Source organism: Pteropus medius, unplaced genomic scaffold (assembly GCF_902729225.1).
Source record: "Pteropus medius unplaced genomic scaffold, Ma_sr-lr_union100, whole genome shotgun sequence".
Classification (NCBI taxonomy): Eukaryota; Metazoa; Chordata; class Mammalia; order Chiroptera; family Pteropodidae; genus Pteropus; species Pteropus medius.
Genome location: NW_024349505.1, coordinates 5,848,057 through 5,873,858, shown reverse-complemented (window position 1 = coordinate 5,873,858; position 25,802 = coordinate 5,848,057). Strand labels below are relative to the sequence as shown.

Here is a 25,802-nt window from a genome sequence, read left to right as displayed (position 1 = left end):
CCCTTTCCACTACTCTTCCCCGCCCCTCACCCTTCTTTACGTCCTCGTGTATTTATTAAGCATCTAATAATTCTGTGGGAAACTACCCTCCCCCTTACTGATCACTCTTTCCCATAGTCTTGAGAAAAATCAGATTTTTAGCTCCAATTTTAATGTTCTTTTCAAAGAAAACCTCTGTAATTTCAGGATTGTTTTTCTGTTGACAGAAAGAGAGAAAAGGAAAATGAAGAATTTTTTGAGAAAGGTCAAAATTCTGAGCTCTTGTCTAGATGCTAAATGACTTTATATGAATTGGTAAAAGTGATTATTTCTGCCCATTAGTTTTGTGTCTTTTCAGCCACTGCTGTGCACTTCACATTTATAAGCAATGATTTTCAAATAGAAAATTATTTTTTTATACCAACTGATTTTGCCATCTCGGTTCACTTTGGCACCATTGATCAGAATTTTAAGAGGTTGGGCCTTTTTTTATGGTTTTGAAACTTTCTGCACGTTTCAAAGCAATGTAATATTTTTTTTAGAGTCTTGTGTGTTTACCTCCTAAGTTGTTTTTATCTAATTGTGCCTGCTGTCTTTACTTGGCAGTGTAAACGTGGACTTTTAAATTTGTTTATGGCTCTGAGTGAATTCTCCAAAAGTAAATCTGTTGAAAATGTTTCTCCAGCCACTAATTCCTGAATTAATGATTTTTGTACACCATAGGGTGAATTTATAGTTTTGTCATCATGTTTAAAGCATTTTGCTTGTTTTTTACATTATTTGGCTGTATTATTTATTTTCAGCCATAATCTGCACGTAGGCCGCATTCTCTCGTGTGACTACTTTGTTGGTTTATTTTATCTATGTGCATCTTTGCCAAGGCCTTCATAAAAACACAGGAAACTTCGGAAGTGTAGAGTGGTGGTTAGGGACATGGACGTTGGAGTCATAGATATCCGGATTTGAATCTGTTTCCACCTTAACTAACTGGGTGTTCTTGCAGAGTCACCTAACCCATTTGTTCATCTGCAAAATGACAATAATAATACCTACTGCACAAGTTTCTGTGAGAACTAAATGAGATACTGTGTATAACGTGCTTTACCCAGTCCCCAGCAGGAAGGAAATGCTCGTTCATTGGTAGCTGTTGTTAAAAGAGATGAAAGAAGAGGCTCATTTTTTCTAGTGTTCTAGAAAAGAGCTGTAAGATTTTAAATATGATTATAGCATTGGAATATGAAGCTAAAGAGATGCAGACTATTTGGCCAGATTATTTCCTATTAATTTAGTGCCCACCGATCAGAGACATTGCGCTTTTCAGTTTAAGATATACTTAAGTCACTTGGATGGCGCAGTTATCTTATTTGTACCAATCATCATTAATTAGGACTGATTGAATGGCGAAAGCCGGTGGCAGAAATAGTTTTCTTTGACCAGTTGTTTTCAGTCAGACATGCTTCCAGCTCCCTCTGTCTGTCTTTCCCTCACTCTGCCCCCTGGACTGGACTGCAAGGACATGGTGTGTGTCTTCATCTCTCTGTCCTGCTACCCAGTTTGGCTGTCACACTGAGTGGGCCTAAATCCTCTGCAGGGACCCCTGAAACAAGAAGTGAAGGATATTTCAGCTTGAGCCTCTCTGTTCAAGAGAGCTGATGTCAAGTATTTACTAAGTCTCCATTTTACTGTAAAATACTGAAATAGCTACTATGCAGGTAAGAAATAGAAACAAAACCTTAGCTCTGAATGAAAAAAGCAGAAAGGATAAGTAGGTATCAGTCCAAGTACAGAGACATAGAGACGCTAACATGTGATAATAGTATCCTTACGTCAGTAGGTATACTGTATCCATGTTCATAGCATGCCACAGAGCTTGATATACAATGTCGTGAGTAGAAGGGGCAGGGAATTGTTATTTTGGATTGTATTTGGTTTCCTTTAGATGGTCTTAATTCTATCAAGTCAAGAGAGAGAATGGGCCAAAACTTAGAGGAAAAGTGGCCGAAGGAGTATATGGGGAGGTATTTTTAGTGCGGTGCCCTCGGATGCCTCCCATGAGCATTTGCATCATTCTCTTGTGTGTCCTCTGTTGCCAGGGACACCACGATCATCAACCACTCGAGGAATGGCAGCTACGGCGAGAGCTCGCTGGAGGCCCACATCTGGCAGGAGGAGGAGGAGGTGGTGCAGGCCACCAGGAGGTGTCAGGACATGGAGTACACGTAAGGGACAGCCGTGTGCGTGGCTGTGAGGCCAGGCTCCACTCTATTCACTCACCTCAAGGCCCCAGTGACCAACGTTCGTGCTCACACTCCAGACCCTTTCTGTTCTGAACAGCCGATAGGCTCAGCAAGTTATTGTCCAAGTTGTGGAAAGAACTCAAGTGTTTCGAGATTCTCATTTTTGGCTATCAGGGAGAAAAATTATCCTCTCCCAGAAAAGCATCTTTTAATTTTTTTTTCACACAAAATGGGGAAATTGATTTTAGTGGAAAGCTCGCCCTGTGTGAGGCTTCAGAGTTGCTGTGCTTCCCGCTGCTCTCCGGCCCCCACAGCCAGCCGGAGATCCTAGACCCTCTGAGCTGAGCACGCCATGATCCAGGGGTCCCTGCTGGGAGGCCACAACTGTATGTCCTCAGGTTCCCAGGAAGTCCTCAGAGGCCAGAGAAGGTCCACCCTTTTGATTTACTACAAAAGATCCATCTTACACAATTGGCAGATTGGAAACGTTGAAGACTTAACTACACTTAACTCTTCATCCTGAATTATAAATCAAGTGCCTGGGGCAGCCTGAGAGAAACGTTTCAAGTTTGCTAGCCAGATGGCTCCTGGTTATGATTGTTTTATTTCGTTTGTTACGCAGCATTAAGAACCTCCACGCCAAAATCATAGAGAAGGATGCCATGATCAAGGTCCTCCAGCAGCGGTCCCGTAAAGATGCCGGGAAGACAGACTCCTCGAGCCTGCGGCCCGCCCGCTCCGTCCCGTCCATTGCCGCGGCCACCGGCACACACTCCCGCCAGACCTCTCTCACCAGCAGCCAGTTAGCCGAGGAGAAGAAGGAAGAGAGGACCTGGAAGGGGAGCATAGGTGAGCCCCGCGCCTCCTTCAAGGTCAGAGTCGGGAAGGCGAGAGCTACACAGACGTTAAGAGGCAATGTCATCTGGTGGAAAGGGTCCTGACGCTTTTGAGGTATCTGGCTCTGCCACTCATGGGACACAGAAATGTCACTGAATATCTCCAAGTCTCTGTGAAACGGGAAGGGTAATCAATCATACTTTGGTTGTGGAAGTTAAATGAGATGTGTGGGAGCAAAGGCTAGACCACCAGAGTAGCTATTAGCCATGGACTGAACCACAGAATTATCATTTATTGTTAGAAGTCGAATGACCCTCTACAACATAAAATGTTCTGATGCGAAAAGCCCAGTCAGGCCTCAGAACTCGGCTCTGTCCCAGACCAGTTATAAGACTGCTCCACCTCTGCTTCTGTGCCTAGAAAAGCAGGGTAGTGTCTGCCCTGTTATCACATGGGGCCACGGTGAGGGCAAAATGAGATAACGGGGAGAAAGCACTTTGGAAGAAGTACGCTTGAGCATGAGAGGTTGGTGGTGGTGGTTCTCGTATTATTTTTGCACAGGCAGAATTTTGAGGAGGATTCCACGGATGTGGTCTTCGCCACGAATGGGCTTCCTGGGGCGAGGGCCAGCCGGTTGATGGGGCTAGCCGAGTCTGGAGAGGGAGTAGGCAGCACTCCCAGACACACGTCCTCCACTCTCTTTCCCTGCACTCTGGCAGCTCCAGGAGTCTGGCCCTCCTTTGATGCACTTCCCCGGTCAGCGTGTGTTTTGTTTATCTGTGGAGCCGAGAGCCAGTTTTTGTCAGCACAGAACCCCAGAGGAGCCTGGCCGCTTTGTGCCTAATGGGATGAGAGCTTCCAGCATGAACCTGAGTGGAGGGGATCAAAGGGGCCCAGCCAGAATCCCTGTTTGAAGTTCCTCCACGGGTTGCTTCAGCAGCCCCTGCCCTCCAAGGAAATGGACTTCAAAGGGGACGTGTGTGGACAGCAGCTGGGATCATCAAAGACCCTCCCAAGGACACTTAACTCACCACCCCAGTTAGAGAGCCTGGGAGGCAACACTCAGGCCTGATTAAAGAAGTCTGAAATGTGCTCAGGCTCATCCATGACATCCAGCCAGGCAGGCTTTTCTCTGGGGTCTATGCCGGTATCCTCTAGCGTTTGGCACATCTACGCCAGGCCTGCGAGCCTGAGGACCTGGTCTGCAGGAAGAAATGCTGTGTTCTGCACGTTGTCATTATAATTGTCATCCACATGTCACAGAAACAGAGAGGGACTCTCTGAGGGGCCAGGCAGACACACATTCACGGGCCACTGCGTGGTTCCCAAAATGTTTCCATAGTTAGTCTCTTGCCTGATGGGCTCTGAGGAAGTAGAGGTGACAGTGTATACATTCCTCGTGGCTCAGGGGCTCCCAGGTGAGATGATTGGCTAGTGATTTAGTTTCACAAGAACATCCTTGTCAGGCTGCAGAGTTTTGACAGGCAGCTGATTGAATGGGAAGAACACAGATTGGACTTAAAATTAGGCACGTCTGGGTTCACATCCCATTTCTGCCGCTTTTTAACTATGAGATGTTAATTTCTCTGAGCTTCCGTTTGCTTTTCTGTAAAACAGAGGATAACAACAGAACCCGTCTCATAGGACTGTTGTGAAATATAGAGTGAGATGATGTGTGTGAAGCATCTAGCCGAAGACCCTGGCTACTCAAAGTGGTCCATGGACCAACAGCATGGGCATCCTCTGGGAGCTTGTTAGAGAAGCAGCATCTCAGGCCCTGCCCACTTAATCGAATCTCCATTTTAACTAAGTAACTGATAGGCACATTACATTTGAGAAGCACTGCCGTGGACAAACTGAATTGCTCTGTGTCGAGTTATTAATGGGCACCTTGCAGCCCTGGTAAGGGTACTTTATGAATTGCTGACTAGTTGAGTATACATACATGAACACAAATAGTTGATTGTGCTGACCACATTTTCTATAGGCTTGTTTTCTGGGGTGCTGGCACTTTTCTGATCTTGTGCCATATTTCACTATTAAAAATTTAAAAAGTTGCTCTCCTGTCCAGCTCTGCAGGAAGATATTGAGGAAAAGGGGCAGCACTGTCCATCATGCCTCCCTTTCCCTAGCCAGCACGCCCTCCCTTCCAACAGCCTGTCTCCTCGAGGTGGAGTGGAGGAATCCAGCTAGTTTCCTGCTTCTTGAGGCCAGAGTTCTTGACTGCAGGGATCTGTTTTGAGAAGATGCACAACTCATGGGCATCTGACCTGGAAGTGTGCTTGTTTTTGAGCCTGGGCCTGCAGGAGACTCTCCAGTACCAATGCAGGGTAGAATTGTGGGCCATTCAGAAGCACAGTAGGCCCATGGGACCATGTCTGGGACCTGGGAAGCATCTAGTTTTTCATGAGCACATAGCCATGCTCAGGGCCAGCCCTCCCAGGCCATGTTAGGTAAAGCAAGCTTCAACTCTAGAAAGCCTAGCAGAAATGCCCCCACCCCTTGACACTGGCTATTGGGCACCTCTTACCACCCTGAGAATAATTTTATCCTACTATTTATCATATTATATTGTAACCAATTTACTTGAAAACTCTTCCTCCCCTCAAAAACTAAAGGAGGGGACTAGGTCTTTTTTTAATTTCTTCAGTGCTTGTCGTTTTATCAGGCACATAATAAGTGCTTAGGAAAGTATTTGGTGAATGAATGAATCAATGAACGAATTAAATGATCTTCAGTCAAGAAGGGAAAGATCTTTAAGACCAGGGGGTTTTGTTTTGTTTTAAAGAATGGCATTGAGAAAGCTGTTTTTCTGCCCTCAGGGCTGCTGCTGGGGAAGGAGCACCATGAACACGCTTCCACACCCGTGCTGCCCACCCCACCTGCCGCAGCATTGTCCTCGACAGGGACCAGCAGCGCCCACGCGAAGACGGGCAGCAAGGACAGCAGCACCCAGACAGACAAGAGCACTGAACTCTTCTGGCCCAACATGGCCTCCCTGCCCAACCGCGGGAGGCTGAGCGCAACCCCTTCTAACAGCCCGGTCCTGAAACACCCAGCCGCCAAGGGGACTGCAGAGAAGCTGGGTAAGAGGTTCCCACCTCCTTTTACATTGTGGGGTAACTGTAGGGCTCTCTGGCCTGAGAGAGGAAGCCTGGTGTCGAGCAGGGGAGGGATCAGGAGCCCTAATCAGCTCTCACTTTATGGTATGTTGGGTTTTTTAAATGATTATGATTACCCTAATGCACTTAGGCCACATGGGCTCTTATGGGAATAAAACATGTGTAGATACGCCTAATTCATTACCATTTAAAGGAATACACAACTGGAGCGTGCCTGTGAATGTATGCTTTTTACCAGGCCCGTCCCCAGAAGGAGCGGAAATAGGTACTCCGAGGAATGTTGCAGAGCTGGCACCAGGTGCATCAGAGGCATGAAGTACATAGATGGGGCCTTCAAGGTGCCTGCTCGGCAAGGGTTTGGGGTCTGGAGCACCTCCTGACCAAAGGAGAGGGCAGAGGAGGGGAACTTCTGGCATGGCACTCAGACCAACACTGATGAGTCGCTTTAAAACAATTGTAGAGGTCAGTCAGTGTGGGAGGGGCGAGCTTTCAATGAGCCCAGAAGCATCCAGGGGAAGAGTGCACTTGACTTTGTCAGGGAGTGAGCCTTAGTCATGGGCACGACCCTCTTCAGGAGTTCTTCTGAGGAGGTGGGGGCCTAAGTTAACAATTTTCGCCAAAGGGGCTCTTTATTTACATCCTATAAAAATAGACAAGTATACAGCATTGTTGGGGTTTTTTGTTTTTTGTTTTTTGTTTTTTGTTTTTTGTTTTTAGAGATTTAATTTCTGGAATGAACCTTTCCAAGGAAGGCAGGGGAAGTAAAGTACCTGGCTCCACCACGGGCCGGGTTATGTGGCCTTCCTTACATATACAAATGGTCAGTGGTGGTACTTGACATAGTTTTATTTTAGAGAGAGCCGATAAGACCCGTGCCCCTCTTGAGGAACAGGCTGCCAATGTTACCCTTCTGTTTGGCAGAGAATTCTTCTGGCCACGGGAAGTCACCTGACCACAAAGGCCGAGTCAACAGCTTGCTCCACAAGCCTGAGTTCCCCGACGGGGAGATGATGGAAGTTCTCATTTAATGCTGGCATCCCTGTTGAATTTCGTGACGGGACATGGACAAATGAGGAACATGTCAAAGAGGGAGAAGAAAGATCAAGAAGGTTGTGGTTGGAAAATCAAGAATGATTTGAACTGATAAAGATTTCAGATTAATAAGAACACTTTTTATATATGTTTAAAAAGAAAAAACAGGAGACCTACATGAGTGAAGATGAAGAGAAGGTTATGGATTTTTATTGCATATGGTGGAAGAGAGACGATGCATGTAGGTTTGGAACAAAGAAGAAATAGGAAATGGAATTTTTCATTGTACAGAAAATGTATCTCATGGGGAGGGTCCGTGTACACCCATTCTCTGATTATAAACCAGATAAACCTGAACGTGGATCTTCTTTGGAATACTCCTATTCCCCTTGCCTCTTAGCATCTTTTGTTTAAGCAGAACCTCCTAGAATCTTGGAGAGCCCATCCGGGCATAATGTAATATCCTGTGCCATCCATGGGGTGTCCTGTGAAGGTCTGAGAAGAAATGACCAGGGGCAACAGGCAATTTAAAACGTGGTCCTCATCTAGTTACCTGCTTGGTTTGGGTTTTCTGGAGATTTGGGGACTTCTTAGCTTCTGTGGACTCAGCAGTATTTTCTAAACAGGATGGGGGCATTTTGATCTTGGCGCTCATCCTCCTTAACTTCTCTGACTTCATTTCTGTCTCTGCTTCATTTTCTTTACTCTTTTTTTCCTTCATTTTTTCCCCCCTTTTTAATTAAGATATGGCAGGGTAGGTCTGGGATTTATTGGAGCAGTATCTGAACTGTCACCATTCCTGCTGTGTTTAATAGTGACCAGTGGGACAAAACCATAGGCTGGCTTCCTGGCTGATTCTTCCACCTTCAAGTAGTTGGGCTGCAGCTATTAATTCTGTTCTGACTTTGACAAGGCAGAAGGTCCATGGTCAGTGTGACACCTTGCATTAAGATGATAGCCCTGGCTTTTTCCTCTCATGCACAGAGCTTGGTATTTCCACCGTTTCTCCATTGGGGTCAGACCTTCAGGACTGCACTCCAGGAAACGAATGACACTTGGCATGATGGCATCCAGAACCTCACCAGGCACCTTGTACACTTTCTAGTGTTTGTGGCTCTGAAGCACATTCCTCACCCTTCCCATCCCTCGCTGCTGACGAGCACGTAGGTTCCCGTGACTGTCAGCTCGTGTGTTAACACATCGGTTTTCCTCGGTTTTCCTCTGTCATGAGCTTGCTCTGTGACCTTACAGGCCAGTTTATATACAGTGTGGTCAGGTTTTTGTAGGTTTCAGTTTGGGGCAAGTTGTTCAAAGTAAGATGGAAATACCATGTTAAAGAGCCCAGAGTGAGTGAGGAGTGGGTCCCTTTACCCCTGTGTGTGACAGTTCACGTCTAACTCCTGAGACACGGCTTTCTTTATAAATCTAGGATGTGCTGGATCAGAAAAGAGGAGAAGCTGACCAGGCCATCAGATGTTCTTACAGGGCCCTGATGTTTTTCTCCCTCCAGGCCAACTGGATGCATGTCATTCCAGGTCACTTTCTTTGTGCTTAAATGTGGGGTGGGGGTGGGAAGTTCTAGGTCTGAGACTTTCAGGTCCCACCCAAATGAAACCCTGAAGACAACACTGCTCAGGAAATCTTGCTTGGGTAGTTTATTTGACGTTGGTCTTTGGAGTTTAAGTTGGGTGGAGTTATAGCCTCCCCAGCTTGAGGAGACAGAAGGATGGCAGAGATGTCAGCTAGAGAAGGGGAGGGAGGAAACCAATGGCTTTGCCCAGAGGGGCCTCAGAGCTGTCCAGCCTGACAGTAAGCAGGAACTGACTCTTCTGGGCTCTGCTCTGCGGTGGGCACTGAGCTTTGTGCTTCATGCTTGTCACCTTTCAGTCCCAGGTTAAGCGTCACTGAGCATTGTGCAGCCTGGGAAACTGAAGCAGCTCCAGAGGCCAAGGAGCCCGCTGAATGCCCTAGGGTGTGGGGGAGAGCACAGAGGTTCCATTAGTGAGGAAAGGGTTGATATGGATGCTGGTGTGGATGGGGTGGAGGGTCTCATCCCAATCTCTGTTCCCATCACTTCTTATGGGTGATGAGAGTCAATAGATGGCAGCCAGCTCTCAAGGACATCTGACCCCTGCTGAGGATGTACCAGGAAGACAAGAAAGTGTCTAGAGATAAGAGAGCAAGTCACCTCTGCCAGCACCCCACCTGCCGCCTGCCCTTCCCCCTGCTTACGTCTGGGCCACCCCAAACTTGGGCTGCCTTCCCTAGAATTGGGTGAGAGAGAACCACAGTCTGGTTTTGCCCAGACCTCGTCTTCAGCATACCTCGCTGGCACACTCCAGCAACAGGCTGGCACACACTCATCGGTCCCCTGAATTGCCAGGCATAGCGTCAGAATGCAAGCACAGGCATCACCGTATTTCAGTTGTGCTGTGGTCTTTGTCAATCTTTTTTCTTCTAACCTGCTATGACTCTTCCATAAGAAAAGGGATCTACAGCTTTAAAAAGTCTTCTTTATGGGACATTTCCTGCCAAGCCAGGGCCCCTGACACTTTACATCTTCATAGCTTTTTAAAGCCTTGCTTATATGTAGGAGAGAGGGATGGCCAAGGCTGAGCACCCAGTGTGCGTTCTGAGTGGTTTGCAATGTATTATCTCATTTAATTTTCAGAAAGATAATTCTAGCTCATTTTTCAGTGCTGACTGTATGTGAACACTGTAGAAAGTACCTTTTAATAAGAGTCCTCAAGCCACCTAGGAGCAGGGGCAAGTTTATCATCCTTATTTCACAGGAGGAAACAGGCTCAGGGAGGTTAAGTCCCCTCCCAAAGCCTTGCAGCCAGGAGAAGCTGGGATCTGAACCACGGGTTTGAAGACGAGCTGGGCCTTCATCACAGGCTGGACTGCCTCCGACACAGGAATAACAACTGTCTCTTGGTGTCACGCCTTGGCCTGCTCTATCCCCATCTCCGATGTGTGTGCACACGCATGTGCGCACACAGCTGCCCCAGTCTTGGGAACTAAGAATTAGGACTACAGCCCAGAATTCCTAGATTTGTTCATAAACACCAGGCATAGATGGAGATCTCTGTGTTCTATAATAAGCAGGGCTACAAAATCCATTTAAAGAAATACTTGCACATTGTCCAGAGGCCTGGACTTCTGCAGAATGTCCCAATGGTGTCTTAATTATGGAACTTGCAGGTCCTATCTCAGTGCGAAGGGTAAAGGCTGTAGCTTTGTGTGAAGACATGCCAGAGTAATTCTGCTTCCTCTTAGAATGTGTCATCTGGCAGCTTCTGCATGCTGTCCAGGGTTTATTATATAGACTAGGTGGTATTGCTGGATTCTGGCAACTAATTTCAGAGCAGATACAGAACCTTTCCTTAGCATTTTCTTTTCTCAGCCTTTCTTCTGCTTCCCAGAGATTGGTAGCCAGTGATGGCATTGAGTCCACCCTGTTCCAGCAGGGTGGAACACTGGACAGGGCTGCCACGTCCCATCCAGGGCTCCGGTTGGAGGGCAGAGAGTGATGGGCCTTTTTCCTTCAGTCCTGCCGGGCTTGCTCATTGGAGCACGTGAGAATTTGACTGCACAGGGCTCAGGTTGGATATCGAGATAGTTGCTCCAAAAGAGTTCTGAACTTGAAACAGGGAATTCATTGGTTCTGTTGTTCAGGGAAGAGGCTGTCAAGATGCCCCCTGCAGAGCAGCTGGTCCTGTTTGTTCTCTCCTGGGTTTGCCCTCAGCCACCTGTATCCTCATGATGCAGTGGCTGAAGCACCTTTATGCTCCGTGTTGGTGGAATGAGAAGTTCTCCTTGTCCAGCAGCTTCTGAGTCTAGAGACTGACATGAAGACAGACGTCACTCCTGGGTTCCCAGGAGGAGTGAAGAATAGATTAGGGGTTTAAAAGGCTTCGAGGCAGAGAGCTCACACTTACACACGGGGAGCTATGCTGGGCAAAGAGGTGTGTTTTCCAAAACCAAAGTCCCGCTACCTGTCTGCATTGGCACCAGTGGAGTGTGTGTCTGTGCTCCGAATGACCTTGCCTCCTAAGCAAAGGACAATGGTCTTGGTAAGCAGGAGCCCGTGAATGTCCTTAAATGGTAATGGCCTTAGGTACCAGAGAACATCCAGCCCACAGTTGGCTTCTTCACGTCCCCAAACCTGAAGCGGCCATGGCATATGATTTATAAATGTTGGGTTTCTTTTCTTTTTTCTTGTTAATTAATCTCTGCATTTAAAACGTCTTCATTCAATGTGAGGATTGTTTAATGGGTTTGCCTCTGATGTGTGGCTCCTTGAGAGATGGGCAGAGTAATTAAGAAGTTACCGGAAGCTGATCAGCTGGGAGCATGTAAAGGTCAGCATTTCCGTAAGTGGATTTCTTCTGGAACTAATGGGCGATTTTTTTTCTCCTCCTTTTAAGTAATATATCCTTCTCTCATTTAGTAATTTAATGGTATATAAAGACGTGTGTCTATGTATGTGCATATATGTGAGGTGTGACTATAAGGCTGTGTGTCAAGTTTCCTTTCTTAATATCCAGAAGATCTAAGTGTTTCATCTCACCCCATCTTCCTTAAAAGGTAACCCTTTGAGAGACTGTACTGATCACTGAAGTGCTACCCAAATAGAAACATTTTGCAAATGCCTCTGTTGGAATGGCCTTTGGGGTCTAGTAGTTTCCTTTGATTATTCTTAGAGATGAGAAATCTTCATCCTTTGAGGATGGAATTAAATTTGGAAGTAACCCAAGTCATTGACTCAGTTGGATAAGTAAAGACACGTGATTAAAGTAAGTCACACCATTTTAGCTTAAAAAAAAAAAAAGAACCCTAAGATGTTCCTTGGAATGAGTCTTTGAAAACCTAGAGCCTCTCGAAGAGGCTGCTTCGAAGGAGGACATTCGTCGTTAGTACGTGGAACTTCTAGTGAATTTGTTTTTAAAAATCTGTTCTCTTGCCATGCCTTGTATGTGTTCACATCTCTGTGCACACACAGATGTAGGTGCGTATTCATTAGTATAAAACTCCAGTAGGTACCTTGTAAAGCCGTGTTATATTTAGTGCATGTTATTGTCATGTTATGCTCTGACTGAGGTGTTTATCATGAAACTTTGCTTCTTTACAGAATTAAAATATTGTTCTCAATATAATGAAGTACATATACAGCATTTTCTTGTATCAGATCCTGAAGTTTTGATGCCCAGTGGTGTGTTTACATGTGCTTTTGCCTAGGATTCTTTTCACTTATAGATACCTGTAAGTATTTATTACAAAACAAAATATAAGCAAATTTATATCCACAGTGGTTCTCTTTGAATTAAGGTGTTTCTCCCTTCTGCGGAGGGACAACAGCGGAACCTCCTTCTCAACGAGGCACGTACAGAATATGTGGAATTCTGCGAAACAAGGGCGGGCGCCTGCACTCACCTCAGCCAAAGCTAGGACAGCCCTCATGCCACCGCTCCCTTGCGCCTGCCCTGTGTGTGTCGTTGTGCTTTGTGGCAGCGTGCTGTGTGCTCTCCCGTGGACTCGGGGGTAACATTTTGGCATCTTCATCTTGCTGGTCTGTATTGAAGGGGGTTGTACAGAGCTGCACAGCCGGGTGGGTCTGCGTAGAGAGTGGGGGGAGTCCAAGAACGTGGTGTGTCCCCCACAGCAAATACCGACACTGTTAGTCAGCCAAAGATTTTCCTATTCTTTGCTGCTTAAACTTGTGCCTTAATATTGTATATAATAAATGGATAATAGCTCTTCTTTCCCTTATGCTTGCTCTTTTCATTCCCAAAGAACTGATGTACTGGGCACTCAATAAATGTTTGTTGAAATTCATTTCATTGTATGGCTCGGAGGCGGCCCCACTTGCTGTTTTTCATCCCGGGGCATCTGGTGCCCCCCTCATGGGCTCGCTCGCACCAACACATGCTCTTGATTCCAAGAAGGAAATGAGTCATGCAGACCATTGGCGTTTGCCGTCTACCCACTCCTGGCTCCTCCAGACAAATAAGGCAAAAGGAAATGCAAGGAGGCTGGGCCCAGGGAGACAGTGTCACTTTGATCTCATCTGCGTGTCCTCTTTTGGGGTTCCTGGGTTCAGAGCCTGCCGGTAACCACTGTCACATTAACCCAAGCAGCATGGGTCCAGAGTTGGGGCTGGAGTCAGACATGGCTCTGCAGCCCGGGATGGACATGGGCAATGTAGCTGCCTTGTTAGTGTCTTGGTGTCACAGGAAGGGAGGTGCTTTGGCAGAAAGGGGTCACATGGTAAAAAAGAAAAAAAAAATCACATGGTCAGATTCAAGTGGGAGCTTCTTGACTGAAGCAGCAGAACAGTAAAGCCTGTGAAAGCCCCCAAGTAAAAGCTCCTTTCAAAGAAACTGACCTCCCAAGGGGACGCCATTGGGGAGGAGGAAGTGCCCTCTGTTTGTTCTCTGGTAGTGCCTCTCAGTGGAAGTCTGTCATCTCACTGACCCCTGGGCCTAGCATGGGAAGAGCTTCCCAAGTGTGAGCTCAGAGAGAGAGTAACGACCTCTAGTGCCCCAGTAATGGCTGATGTGATTACATGCATCACGTCCTTTAGTCCTCACAACAGCCTAGTCCTCCCCACTTTAAAGACAAGGAAACAGGCTCAAACAACTTCGGGCAAGTAATGTGCGAAAGATGGCAAAGCAGTATTTGAACCCAGGTCTGCCTGACGCAGAGCCTGTCCACTTGCAGTGGAAGGTGGATAGGTACTGAGAAGCAGCAAAGCTCGAGCTCCTATCTGCTTGGGTTTCTCCCTGCCCTGCCTTCTACCCAGAAGACCTCTCTGCAGTGACCCCCAGATCTCTGCAGACATGCAGGTGTGACTCATGCAGCTCCCACCCTCCAACTCCCTTGACTGCTCTGGGAAGACAGCTGGAGGACCTCATTGCCTGTAGGGCTCAGCTGAAGACCCTTCTGAGCTGGTGTCTGCTTCTGCCATCTCTCTGCCCTGACCCAGTGCTCTCCGTTTGTGTGAGGCACCTCCGAGCTCTGGCCTTTCTCGTGGCTTCTTATACACCACAGGAGAGAAATCTGCGCACCCTCAGCCATTCTGTGTAGTTCTTCCAAGTGGTAATCACACGAGTTGTACCCTGAAGGAATGCTGGCCTCTGTCCTGGGGTCCTGGGCTGGGACCTCGGTGAATTACAGAGGGTAACCGTGCCTTTTAGATCGCCTAGGCTCTTCTTACCAGGAGTTAGGTCCCCAGTGAGGAATGAATTGAAGCTCTGCAATTCTTTTCTTAAAAAAATAAAAAGTTCTGTGACGATGAAATAAAAGGAGATTTCTGTCATCAAAGAACTGTTGTTTTACTGTTTCCCCATTTTTGATCAAGCATGACCGTGTGTTTCTGATGTGCTTCCTTTACTGTCCCTGTCCCTGGCAGGCAGACGGCGATACCATGTCCAGTTGAGCCTGCGTGCTCTGGAGCAGTCTGTCACCCTCAAAACTTCCAGTACGGAGCCCAGGAGGAGGCTCTGCCCATCTGGTGTGTATTTCTGTCAAAAGGTAGCTCTCCCCAGGGTCTTGGTGTAAATACAGAGAATATAGGTCTCACAGCCTACATTGTTGGTAATTTGGAGTAAAATAATGTGAATCATAGTCATATTGCTGGAAACTAATAATACATAACTTTGCATCTGGACTGGTCTCACCCTCTGACTGTTGGCGAGGGGGGACGACCTAACATTCATCGAGGTGACTTTGTGATATTACTTCCCTGTCACAACCCCTGTGGTGGGCATCGTCATAAATCTTCACCCCTGAGTTCCATGTGAGGAAACAGGCTCACGAGAAGTGTGGTGCACACTTGGGCTGCACTGTCCAACCCAGGCCTGCTCAGTTTTAGGTCCCTGTCTTCTCCATGTATGCTATTGTGGCCTCTGACTTTTCGTTTTTATTTGTAATGGCTTGTTTACTTGGTTTTGTTTTCAATAGTTCTAAAGAGATTTGATAGGCACGTGGCTAATTTTTTTAAAAAAGTAATTTTGACGCTCTTTTTGGAAACATGTTATTTCCAGCGGAAGGCCTGTACCGGATGGACAAACTGGATCGAAGCCTCTGGTCCATTTGTAAGATACAGAGTTAATCCAGAGCAGCTTAACTGTTTAATAACAGGGTACACCTGGTGGGCAGCGTGGACAGAAGGGACCTAAAGGCAGACACCGTCTCAGGATCCACTCTCAGGCTCTCAGGCTGCAGTCCCGCTCTTGTTTTCCCTTAGACGTATCCTGAGACCACAGGGCTCACGGTTCAGAGATGCCGAGGGTAAAACGGAAGGGTCTTTGTTTTTTAATCAAATGAAGTTCTTGATTGTATCTGATGGACGTCAATATGTGGGTTTCCCAGTCACTTGAAACATGGCCCCAGTCCAAACCTAGTGCCTTCCCTACCACACTCACTGCTCTGCTAGCCACGCCATCCTCTGGTCACCTCTACCAGGAACCCAAATCATCTTGGGCTCCTCCCTCCCCCTCCCTCTTGGCTAGCCATTCACCTGTTCCTGTCCTCTCCACCTTCCCACGTTGTTTCCATACTTTCATTCTCTCCATCCTCACAGTTCAGGACCTCATCTCATCTTGGACAGTTGCAGTAGCCTCCTGCCTTCCATCTTACCCGACTCCATCCTTGGCACAGACACCAGAGAAGCGAGAGTAATGACTGACATTTATTTATTGTCGTTACACTCCCAACACTCCTGTGACCCTCTCATGTATTAGGACATTGAATTCTTACAATCACTCTGATGCCAGCAATATTATTATATCACCATTTGACTGATGGAGAAACTAAGAGGAAGAGAAGTTAAAGTCTCTTGCCCAAAATTCTAGAGCCTGAGTGGCAGGCTGGGATCTGAACCCAGGCTGACTGCTCTAGGCCATACTATTCCCCACTCTAGAGCTTGTCTGATCACATCAACCCCCCGAGGGAATCGAACAAACAGAAGAATCATATCTCCCTATGGCCTTCAGGATAAAATTCAAACTGCTAATAAGGCACTCATGCCCCATGCAATCTGACCTCGGCAGATCGTCCCGCTGGTTTCTCTCGATTCCCCAGTCCACCCTGCCCTCAAGTTGCTCTGGAACCACCACTCTGGCCTGAAGCTGATCTGCATTTCCATTTCGACCTCTGCCCACTTGGTCCTTTGTCTTGGCGTGCCCTCTTGTCTGTCTCTCCAGGTCTATTCATTCTTTAAGAAGAGGGTCAAATGTCACTTCCGTCAGGGAGGACTTCCAGACCACCAGGGTCAAAATTAATTGCCCATCTTCCATTATTAGATGAGTCACCTTGAGAAAGTCGCCTCACCGCTAAATTTCTCATTTGTGAGATGCCACTGAGCAGGTGCTGTGTCTATTTCTTCACGAATGTGAACCAGGCACCTAGCATGTGCATGACACACCATAAGTGCTGGAGTATTTGATGACCGAATGAATCAATCCTAATAGAGAAGAGTTATAGTGCACCTGCACATAGTAAGCCCTCCACCAGTGACAGCCCTTGGCGTCATGGCATTTATCCCTGCCCTTGCCAGGAGGCATCCTAGTACAGTGAACTACACATGTGAGTATCTTGTCAGCTCATCTGTATGGGGGAGGAACCGTGTCCTGTATCCGGAGTAGATGCTCATTAAAATTTGAGCTAAATGTGAATCATTCCAAGCTTCTTATTACATGTTCAGTGACTATTTTCTAGGAAACTAAAGTAAAATCTTATTTTAAAATTATGCAAGTAATACACATTGTTATAAAAGCAATCAAATGATACTGAAGTGTACAAAATAGAAGCCACTCCCTCCCCCAAATCTCTATTAGTAACCACTGTTAACAGTTGTTAACAACCAAATAAGTAAATAGATGTGTGTGGATGCATATTAATTTTAAAAAATGAGATCATGCCGTTTCACACAATTTGCTTTTCTCACTCGACAGTAGATCCAAGGCAGATTTCTCTACCAGCATATATGGATGTATCTTATTACCTTCGTGGCTGCACAGCGTCCTGTGTGTGGAAGACGGGGAGTTTATTAAAATCCATGCTCCTTTGCTGCCACCCAGCTCCCCCCAGCATATCCCCAACAGCAAAGAGAGGCCTGAGAACATGGGGAACCTGGGGAGATGTTCGATTTTTCTGCTCAGAGGCCAAAGTTTGCAATCTACTTCAGGCTTGCCCAAGCGCTGTCCCCAAGCTCTGCCAGCGCATCATAACATTTCCAGTTGCCTGTCCAAGCACAAATCGGTGATTAATGTCATGATAATGTTGGGATCCCAAGGACTGGACAGTGCCTTGGCCCCAGCTGATGGCTCAGGCCCAGCCTGGACTGGCCTGCACTGCGTCTACCCAGAAAACCTGTCAGCTCTCTGTCTGAGGGGTTCATTTTCCATCCAACGTCCTAGCCTTTGGCCTAGAGAAGAGCACATTTTCCTGGTATAATCCAACTCGACACTAGCCCCAGTCTGACTTTGTCTAGAATGTCGATGGCATCGATCCTGCGTTTGTCTTCAGCACTTCCATTTTGCAGAGTGTCCATCAGATTTTTACAAATATTAAGCTTTAAGAATAGCCTGTACACAGAAGCCCAGTTTGTGATTTACTTATCAAGTTATTACTAAAAATTAATTATGTGCCCAGCATATTTCAGATCCTGGACGGAAGCCAGAGGGTACAGAGTGCTCTGACAATTCCTGTCCTGAAGGAAGAAGAGGAGGAACTGAGGTGAACTCACCACCTACTGTGTGCCAAGCATTTTACATCAATCACTGCATTCAGTCCTTAGGACAGCAAGTGCAGGGAGATTTGGAAAGGTTAAGCAAATGTCCCAAGGTCTACACTTAATCCAAGTAAGTGGCAGGGTGGGATTTGAGCCTAAGCCTCGGTGACTAAAAGCCAAGATTTTCTCACTATATCATGCAGCCTCAGTGTTTAAATCTAATTGGGGTCACAAGACAAGTACAATTTGCTCCTTGCTCATCCTCATTGGGGCATGTGCGCCAGGGCCCCTGGACAGATCCATTAAGATCCTCCCACTTTCGGCACTGGCAGAGAATTCGGTTGATGGTGCCCAGATATGTGCTACAGTCCCCGGCCCCAAGGTGACTGTGTGGACATCCTACCCCAGTGCCAGCAGACATAGGCTCCACCAAAGTTTGCATGGGTCAGTCTCACAGTTAGGACACTCTTAGAGAGCCCAGACTAAATCTCCCCTTTTGCTATCTCTATCAGCTCCACTCCCACTAGTAGGGGTCATCTGCTGTCCCGCCCCAGCCTTCCCCCTACAAAGGAGCCAGTGGAGTTTCATGACCTCCTCTCTTGCTGGCCTATTTACTCTTTCGATATAATTTTACCTGGAAGAAAGGTAGTTGGAGGCAGTCAGTATATTTTTTTAAAAATTTAAATGTCAATAATTAAATTTTTATTTTAATTTGTGTTTTAGTTTAAATCTTTAGATGTCAATCAAGAATAGAAGAGAAGAGAATAGTAGTATAATAGAATATACAATAGTTTATATCTTAGCAAATAAAAAACCCCCTTCCCATTTTTTCCTTCTGTTGCATCACATTCCTCTTTGCCACCGAATTCAAATTCATTCTTGGGCACATGCCACAGCTTGCCAGGCATGTGCAACGAATGTCATACATCAGTTATAAACAGGAGGTAAGAGACAGCAAATGCAAAGACAGCCACTGCTCAAGCTGTATGTGCCTGTCAGTCAAGACCATCCCAGTGTCATGGAGGAGATGATGAAAGCCCACTGTGTTAGGGCTTCCGGTAACAAACAAACGAGACACCACCACCCGCATCTGTTTTCTGTAGAGTAATACTAGGCATTCGATGAGTGGCAAATAAATTTGAAATCTCTACTTAACGTCTCTCAGCCTGTGAAAATGCCTTTTTTTCTCACGAGCCTAAGTATGGCCTTTATACTATTAATGCTACCTAGGGACAGTACCATGATTCCACTTTACACAGCCGGGAGAAACCATGACAGACCTGGAGCACTTTCCCAAGGTCATGGTGAAGAGCCAGCAGAGCTAGCCTACAGCCGGGACCTCTTGTAGCCCTCTTGGCACTTTTTGGGCAGAGTGAGCGATCTGTGCTGATGCCGTGTGGGCACCGGGCCTTTGCAGAGCTCTGCCCCCTTCCCTGCCCAGAGATCGGTACACCGAGAAGTGATGGGTGTGATGTGGATCAGTAGGGCAGTCACCTAAGAAGAAGAGCCCTCACGTCTGACTCGTGTCTAAAGAGCCAAGAGTTTCCGCAAAGGCACTGTTCTGGACTGAGGAGTTAGGATTACTCCAGTCGCAGAGCCAGGACGGTTGGGCCCAGTGTTATGCGATGACAGCGGAAGAGATGACTCTTCCTTTGACAGCCTTAAAACGCCGGGACCTTAAAGCAGGGCCGAGAATGGCCATGGTAGCAAGACGGTAGATGAAACAGACAAGGGGACCTTTCCCCAGGGATAACAGAGCTGATGACAAATGCAAGTCTCTTTTGCATTTGCGATACAAGGTTGGAGAGATGCCACTCACCACAGTCTGGCAGAGACAACACGTAGCAACTGGTTCTTCAGGATTCTCAGTATGTGAAGAATGTATACAACATCACAAATAACTCATGGTGCAAGTAATTCACACTGAGAATAAACTTAACTGTAACGTACACACATATCCTCACACACATTAATTCAACATGTTTTTATTGTGTTAAATGAAAGGTGTAAAGATGAATAAGGTGCTATACTTGCCCTTCTCGTCCAAGTTCATAGTCCGGGTGAAAAGACCAGAAGGGACCATAGTACCATGTATAGTAGTGTCAAAATCACGGGTTGTACCGTGCGTTCTGTTGGTCTGTAGGAGGGGAGAAATGGAAAAGCAGGTGACATGTGAGTTGAACATGGATGAATGAAAAGAGGAGACAGACAGGGCTGAGGTTCGAGGGCCGAGGGAACAGCAGGCACCGAAGCAGGTCATGCTTGGGACACAGCAACCCTGGCAGTTGGAAAGAGGCTGGTGGTCCTCTAGGTGCCTGAGCTGCTGTGCTAATGAATATGACCTTTGTCCTGCGGCAATAGAATGTTGAGAGCTGGCAAAGGTGTATTTAAGCAGGAATGTGATCTGATCAATGTCATTTTATAGAAAAATAACAGGGCTGTGGAGAGTACATACTATTAGGAAGAGACAATAAAGGCATTGGCTGTTTTCGTTTCTATGCTCATGTAACAATTACCCCAAACTTAGCAGCATTAAAACAACCATCTATTTTGCTCGAAACTCTGTAATTTGGGCAAGGGTTCTTGGGGGTAGTTCAACTCTGCTCGGCTCAGTTGATGGAGCACTAAGGCAGGGACTGTAACACTAAGGAGTCCTGGGGCATCTCCAGCTGCGTGGTCTCTCCACAGGGCCTCTCCAGCTTCAGCACGGCTGGACTTCTCACGTGGGAGCTCAGGGTGTCAAAGGCACATATAGAAGAGAGAGAAAGATAGAAAAACAGATGAGGGAAAGAGAGAGAGAGAGAAGGAGGGAAGGGGAGGAAGGAAGAGGGAGGAGAGAGAGAGAGAGAGATTGAGAGAGAGAGAGAGAGAGAGAAAGCGAGAGGAGGCAGAAGACATACTGCCTTTTATGACCTGGCCTCAGAAATCACACAGGATCACTTCTGCCACATCTAGACTGTTTGTCTCTTCTTCAAGGCATTTATAAGGACCTTCAGGGTTCAAGTGGGTGGGAGGCAGGGCAGAGTAGACTTCGCTCTTCAAGTGGAAATGGCAAGGTTCTAGAAAAGCATGAGGGACTGGAAATACTGCTATCGCTGTGACCACTTTGGAAAATAAAGTCGGCCACACTGAATATCAGACAGACCCAATACCTAAGGTTTTACATATATTTTGTCATTTTATTCTCCCCTTACCTGTGAGGTTGGTATTATTTCATCCATTTTATATACCAAGGAAGGAATCGAGGTTTTGAGATGTTAAGCGGTCTGCTTAAGATCACACACCAAGCAGAGATGGAGCTGGTTTCCTTGTGTCAGCCCATGACCTCAAGGTCTCTTTCTCTGTCCTTGCTGCTGCTTCAGCCATAGAAAGGAAAGCACGAAGGCAGACGAACTCAAAGGTCATTGTCCTGCCCTGGAATGTTCCCACCACTAACAAGGGAAGACAATTTATGAGGCTATAGCAACACATCTCACGGACCCATTGAATCCATGCAGTATCTTCATCATAGATACTCTATGACAAGCATTTCTGTGATCATCATTGCAAAGCACCGTGAATACCAAGGAGTCAGAGATAACAGCTACTGACCACTCACCAAGTACCGGCTCTGTGCTAAGCAAGCACTTTACATGCATTATCTAATTTAATATCGCAGTAACCCTATGAGATGGGTATTATTGTTATTGTTGCTTACAGGCTTCAGTAATATTGCACAGAGAGGACGTCACCTCCACGGGGCCCCCACCTCCCTGCCGTGAATCCTTTCCCCGATCAGCAACGTGATTAGAAGAATTGATGGTCTCCTTTCTCGGTGGTTCTACAGGCCACGGAGTCAGACAGGTAGAGTCAGGAACCAGCTCCACTATTTACTAGTTGTGTAAGCTTGAGCCAGTCACTCACCCTTTCAGTGCTTCAAGTGTCCTCATCAACAACATGAGGATACAGCTCCTTTCTTGTAGAGGTTCCTAGCAGGAGTATGAGACAAGCCTGGACAGTGTTCAGTGCAGGCACAGAGAAAGCACTCACTGCACGTGAGCTACTGTTCTGAGCTGGTGCTGGTGCCCATGGCAACTCAGGATTGACTTGCAGACCATTCTCACGGTCCAGGGATCTGTGTTGTTTTCTGCAGAGGGCCAGGAAGCTACTTGTTTATACTCGGCTTATTAGGGTGGGGGGTAGAGTTAATCTGCCCAGACACGTGCGAAGCATAAACCAACCAATAACATGAGGAGTGAGGTGAGGGTTCAGTGGCAGGAATTTGCAGACACTGTGCAGCCTCATGGATCCTGGAAAGTGCAGAGAGCTGGCCCCAAAGCCAGGGGTGCCGCTGATGCACCGAGTCCCGTGGGGCCCAAACGGCTGTGTCCCAGTGAGGGCAGGAGGCCCTGGATTTAGGCTTATGTGCTTTTTGTTAGCCAAGTTGCCATAAATGAGGAAGAAGGAGCCACTGTAATTGTCAGCATCATTCTTAGGCAAACACTTCTGCTTTAAGAAGAAAGAAAGGGAGCGCATTCTGTTGTGCCCAGGGAGGCACAAATAACAGAGACCTGCCTTAGACTTTGAATTAGGTCCATTTTTTTTAACCAGCCCCTGTCCAAAGTCTTCTGTTACATGGAGAAGTGTCCTGGGTGGTGTCTCATCCCGCTGTTGATCAAGCTACACAGAGAGCCTTCTCAGACCAGCAGGCACATAACTGCAAGGAATCAGCCCACAACCAGAGGGAAGGGAGGGCCAAGAGCTCCCCAGGAAGGCTCTGCAGGCTTCATAAAGACTTCCGCAGCTACTTTTGGAAGAATGAAGACAGAACTAAGACTCCAGAGCTCTTGGACAGCCCTGCTGTTTGGCTTACACATTGTAAGGGACATCCACTGTTCCATCGCCTGCAGAGCCCAGCACCCGCCGCCTTCTTCTGAGACTCTAACCACATTCTGGGATTCTAACCACATTCCGGGACTCTAACCACATGGTTAGATGGGAGCTGCCATCCATAAACAAGCCACACCTCCTGTCTGCTCCTGACAGACCAAGCTGGCTCCATCTGGCTCCTCCTCCTCACCTCAGAGGACATAGGTGTCTGTGTTGAACTGGTCAGTCACAAAGTCCCCCCACAACTCTGCATCCCCTCCATGCAGACCTTTTCAACTTGCACCAGGCTGCACTTCTGCTCTGGTGGTGGTAGAGCTGGGATCTGGCAGACAGGTGCCCAGCATCATGGAAGCAGGGCCGAGAAAGAAATGAGCAGAGAGAAGCAACGAGGACGTCTTGGCTGAGCGCCTTCCTGCCTGTGGTTTCCATCGTTTCCTGCCCAGGCACACTCCCGTCTTTCTGGTGATTTGGTAATTTGGTTATGTGAGCCAAAACATCTCTCGTCCCACCCAAGCTGGAGATTTGGGCTCTTTTGGTTCCCATCACTCCGAGTCCTGCAAGCACAGAAATGTCCTGGCTCAGCCAAGGTGGCTTGCCTCCTATGCCCCACAGTAAGGATAGTTAGAAAGTACATACCATGACCTTGACCCTCAGGCTTCCTAAAACCCTCCTTCCGTGTGTAGTTGCTGTGAACCACACTATTTTAAGACCCGCTAAGGCAGCACTCTGGCGGTTCCAAATGCGAGAAGGTCCCTCCCTTCTTTCTATATCATCAACGCCATAGGCTTTCTTGTAGCTAAATCTTTTTGTTCCTTTCCTTTCTGAAAAACAAAAATCAACATTAAAGACTATAGTTACGCCTGGATTTAAAACACAGCCTTCCTGATGGGAGTCCTGTGACAAGGAATGATCTTCCGCGGTGCAGTTCAAGTAGGAGTTTGACAAAACTTCTGTTTACACACAGCTCTCAAAGAATACATCAATTTCACGTTCTGAAAATTTCTGTCACTGCCTTTTCTCACTTCCTTTGAACGTTACCAGCATATCCCCCAGGAAAGAAGAGTGTGGGCTTTTCGCCTTTCTGACATTCGTCTGCTTGCTTGTTTTTTATCTTTCATCTTCCCCACAAGGATTCCAGACGGCTAACAGCAAAGTAAACACACACAGAATAGTTAATAAAATAAAAACAGGAGCCCCTTCATAGTTGGGATTTCAAATTCCCAGTTTCGGCTATTCTTTAATAATGCTGAATATCAATGACAGGATAATTTTGAAATCCTTTGAAATTCGGGCCGCGCAGCCTCAGCCCCATTCCTGGGAGGCAGGACAGGCGGCTGCTTACTCCACAGTTAGTAAAGCGTCTCAGGCCTTTCCCCATCCCTCCCACCCTCCCTCCCCAAGGCCAGCAGCACCCTTCTCTAGGACACAGACAGCAGCATGGCCATCTCATCCAACTTACCTGCCTGCCTGACTCATAAGGCCCATCCAAGGCTGTGCCGATGTCCAAGAGGGCAGGTGTGTTGATAAATTTCAGTGTGCTCTTTTGCTCTTACTCTGCCCCTCGTGTGTTTGATAATCAGATGTAGCTTCAAAGATAAAAAATTTCTAAATGACAAATCCCCGCAGTTTATCCTCCCAACTAGTAGCCTCCCAAAGCCCCCCTTATGGGTCTGGGATTTTACCCTACCCCCAAAATAATAAGCTAGGCTGGTACTGTTTCATGGATGCTGACAGAAGACTTAACACTCCTGGTCAGTGACAAAGGGCTTTGTTATTCATAACACAGAAAGCAGAGTAAGCATCACGTGGGCATTAGTTTCCCTTGTCCCCAAGTCACACAGGACAATGCGGAGGGGCCCAGGGCGATGCTGTCCACACAGTGGGTTTGCAACACAGCTGAGGATCATTGAGCTTGAAGAAACCACCACTTTTAAAGAAAGTGGTAAGCAAGCTTGCTCTTTGTCCAGAGGGAGACATTACCTCATCCCTCAAGGGTGCTTACTGCAAATACAACCTTGAAAAACAGTCTGGGTAAAGAGCAGTTGAGGCCTTGCATTCTTGGCATACCTTGCAGGAATGCGCAGGGGAAGCTCAGAGCCCAGGACAGATCTTCCCCCTCAATTTCCTTCCTGTTAAGCATTCGGGGAGGGATGCCTGGATGGGCCTTGGTGGGAATGAAGCCCACTTTCCCCAGCCGCCCAGGCATCTCAGGCTGCAACCAGACTGCAAAGTGTTTCTCTATTCTAGGTCTATGATTTCCACATTCCCAGCCTAGCCCATTTCTCTGACTGCAGATCTGACATCCAGTAGCAATAATGATAGACAAACTCTGTGGAGACTTGACTGCCTGGCACTATGCCAGGCCCTCTACCTATATTATTTCTTTTAATCCTCACAACCACCTTTGAAAAAGTGTGAGTCCCCCCTCCACCATTTACAGATGAAGAAACTGAGGCATAGAGAAGCTAAAAAACTTAACTGCCTGTCAGCCAGCTAATAAGTGATGGAGCCCAGATTTGGCCTCCAGTTTGGCTAGCTTCAGAATCCATGTTTTTTATCATCCCTCTGGTGCTTCTGCTCCTTTCATGATCAATAGGATATGATTTTTTTTTCTTTTAATTTTCTGCCTTTTTTGGGTGGGGGAGGAGGCAAATTCTTCTAAAAGGCATCCTTCTCTGACCTCCAGCCTCTATCCCAACCCCAAGTCTTGGCTAGAGTTTAGCAGGTTCTCAGTAGATTTTGGAATTAGCCTGAACAAAGGTGCATAAGGAGGCCACCAAGCAGGAGCAGCCATCAAGGCTGATCTTCTAGGCTTCTGGAACAGCCCATCATGGCTCCACTTCTTTGCAAATAGACGAGCGACTGCAGCCATGTCAAGGCTGCTGAGGGCTCCAATGGCACCTTTTGCAAATGAGAAAAAAAAGGCCACCCTCCCTCAAGACATTTGATCACCACTTGCTGGAAAACTGAGATTAGAAACGTACACAT

The 25,802-nt window shown here is 47.0% G+C and overlaps 1 protein-coding gene and 1 long non-coding RNA gene across 4 annotated transcripts in view; one reads left to right on the top strand and one right to left on the bottom strand.

The window, feature by feature from the left end:
• Positions 1-13,045, top strand: part of AMOTL1 (angiomotin like 1) — a 113,409-nt gene extending 100,364 nt beyond the window's left edge. For all 3 annotated transcript variants that reach the window (XM_039882014.1, XM_039882016.1, XM_039882015.1), the window contains exons 10-13: positions 2,073-2,198; positions 2,839-3,065; positions 5,876-6,139; positions 7,097-13,045. In XM_039882014.1, the coding sequence (XP_039737948.1) occupies positions 2,073-2,198; positions 2,839-3,065; positions 5,876-6,139; positions 7,097-7,203 (724 nt within the window). In that variant the 3' untranslated portion in view covers positions 7,204-13,045. The remainder of the gene's footprint in view (positions 1-2,072; positions 2,199-2,838; positions 3,066-5,875; positions 6,140-7,096) is intronic.
• Positions 13,046-19,914: 6,869 nt separating this feature from the next.
• LOC120618111 (uncharacterized) lies at positions 19,915-23,624 on the bottom strand. The gene is made up of 4 exons (XR_005657146.1): positions 23,451-23,624; positions 21,849-23,368; positions 21,140-21,376; positions 19,915-20,082 (listed from the first exon to the last, which is right to left on the bottom strand). It is a non-coding gene; the product is annotated as an uncharacterized LOC120618111 (long non-coding RNA).
• Between the last annotated feature and the right edge of the window lie 2,178 nt (positions 23,625-25,802).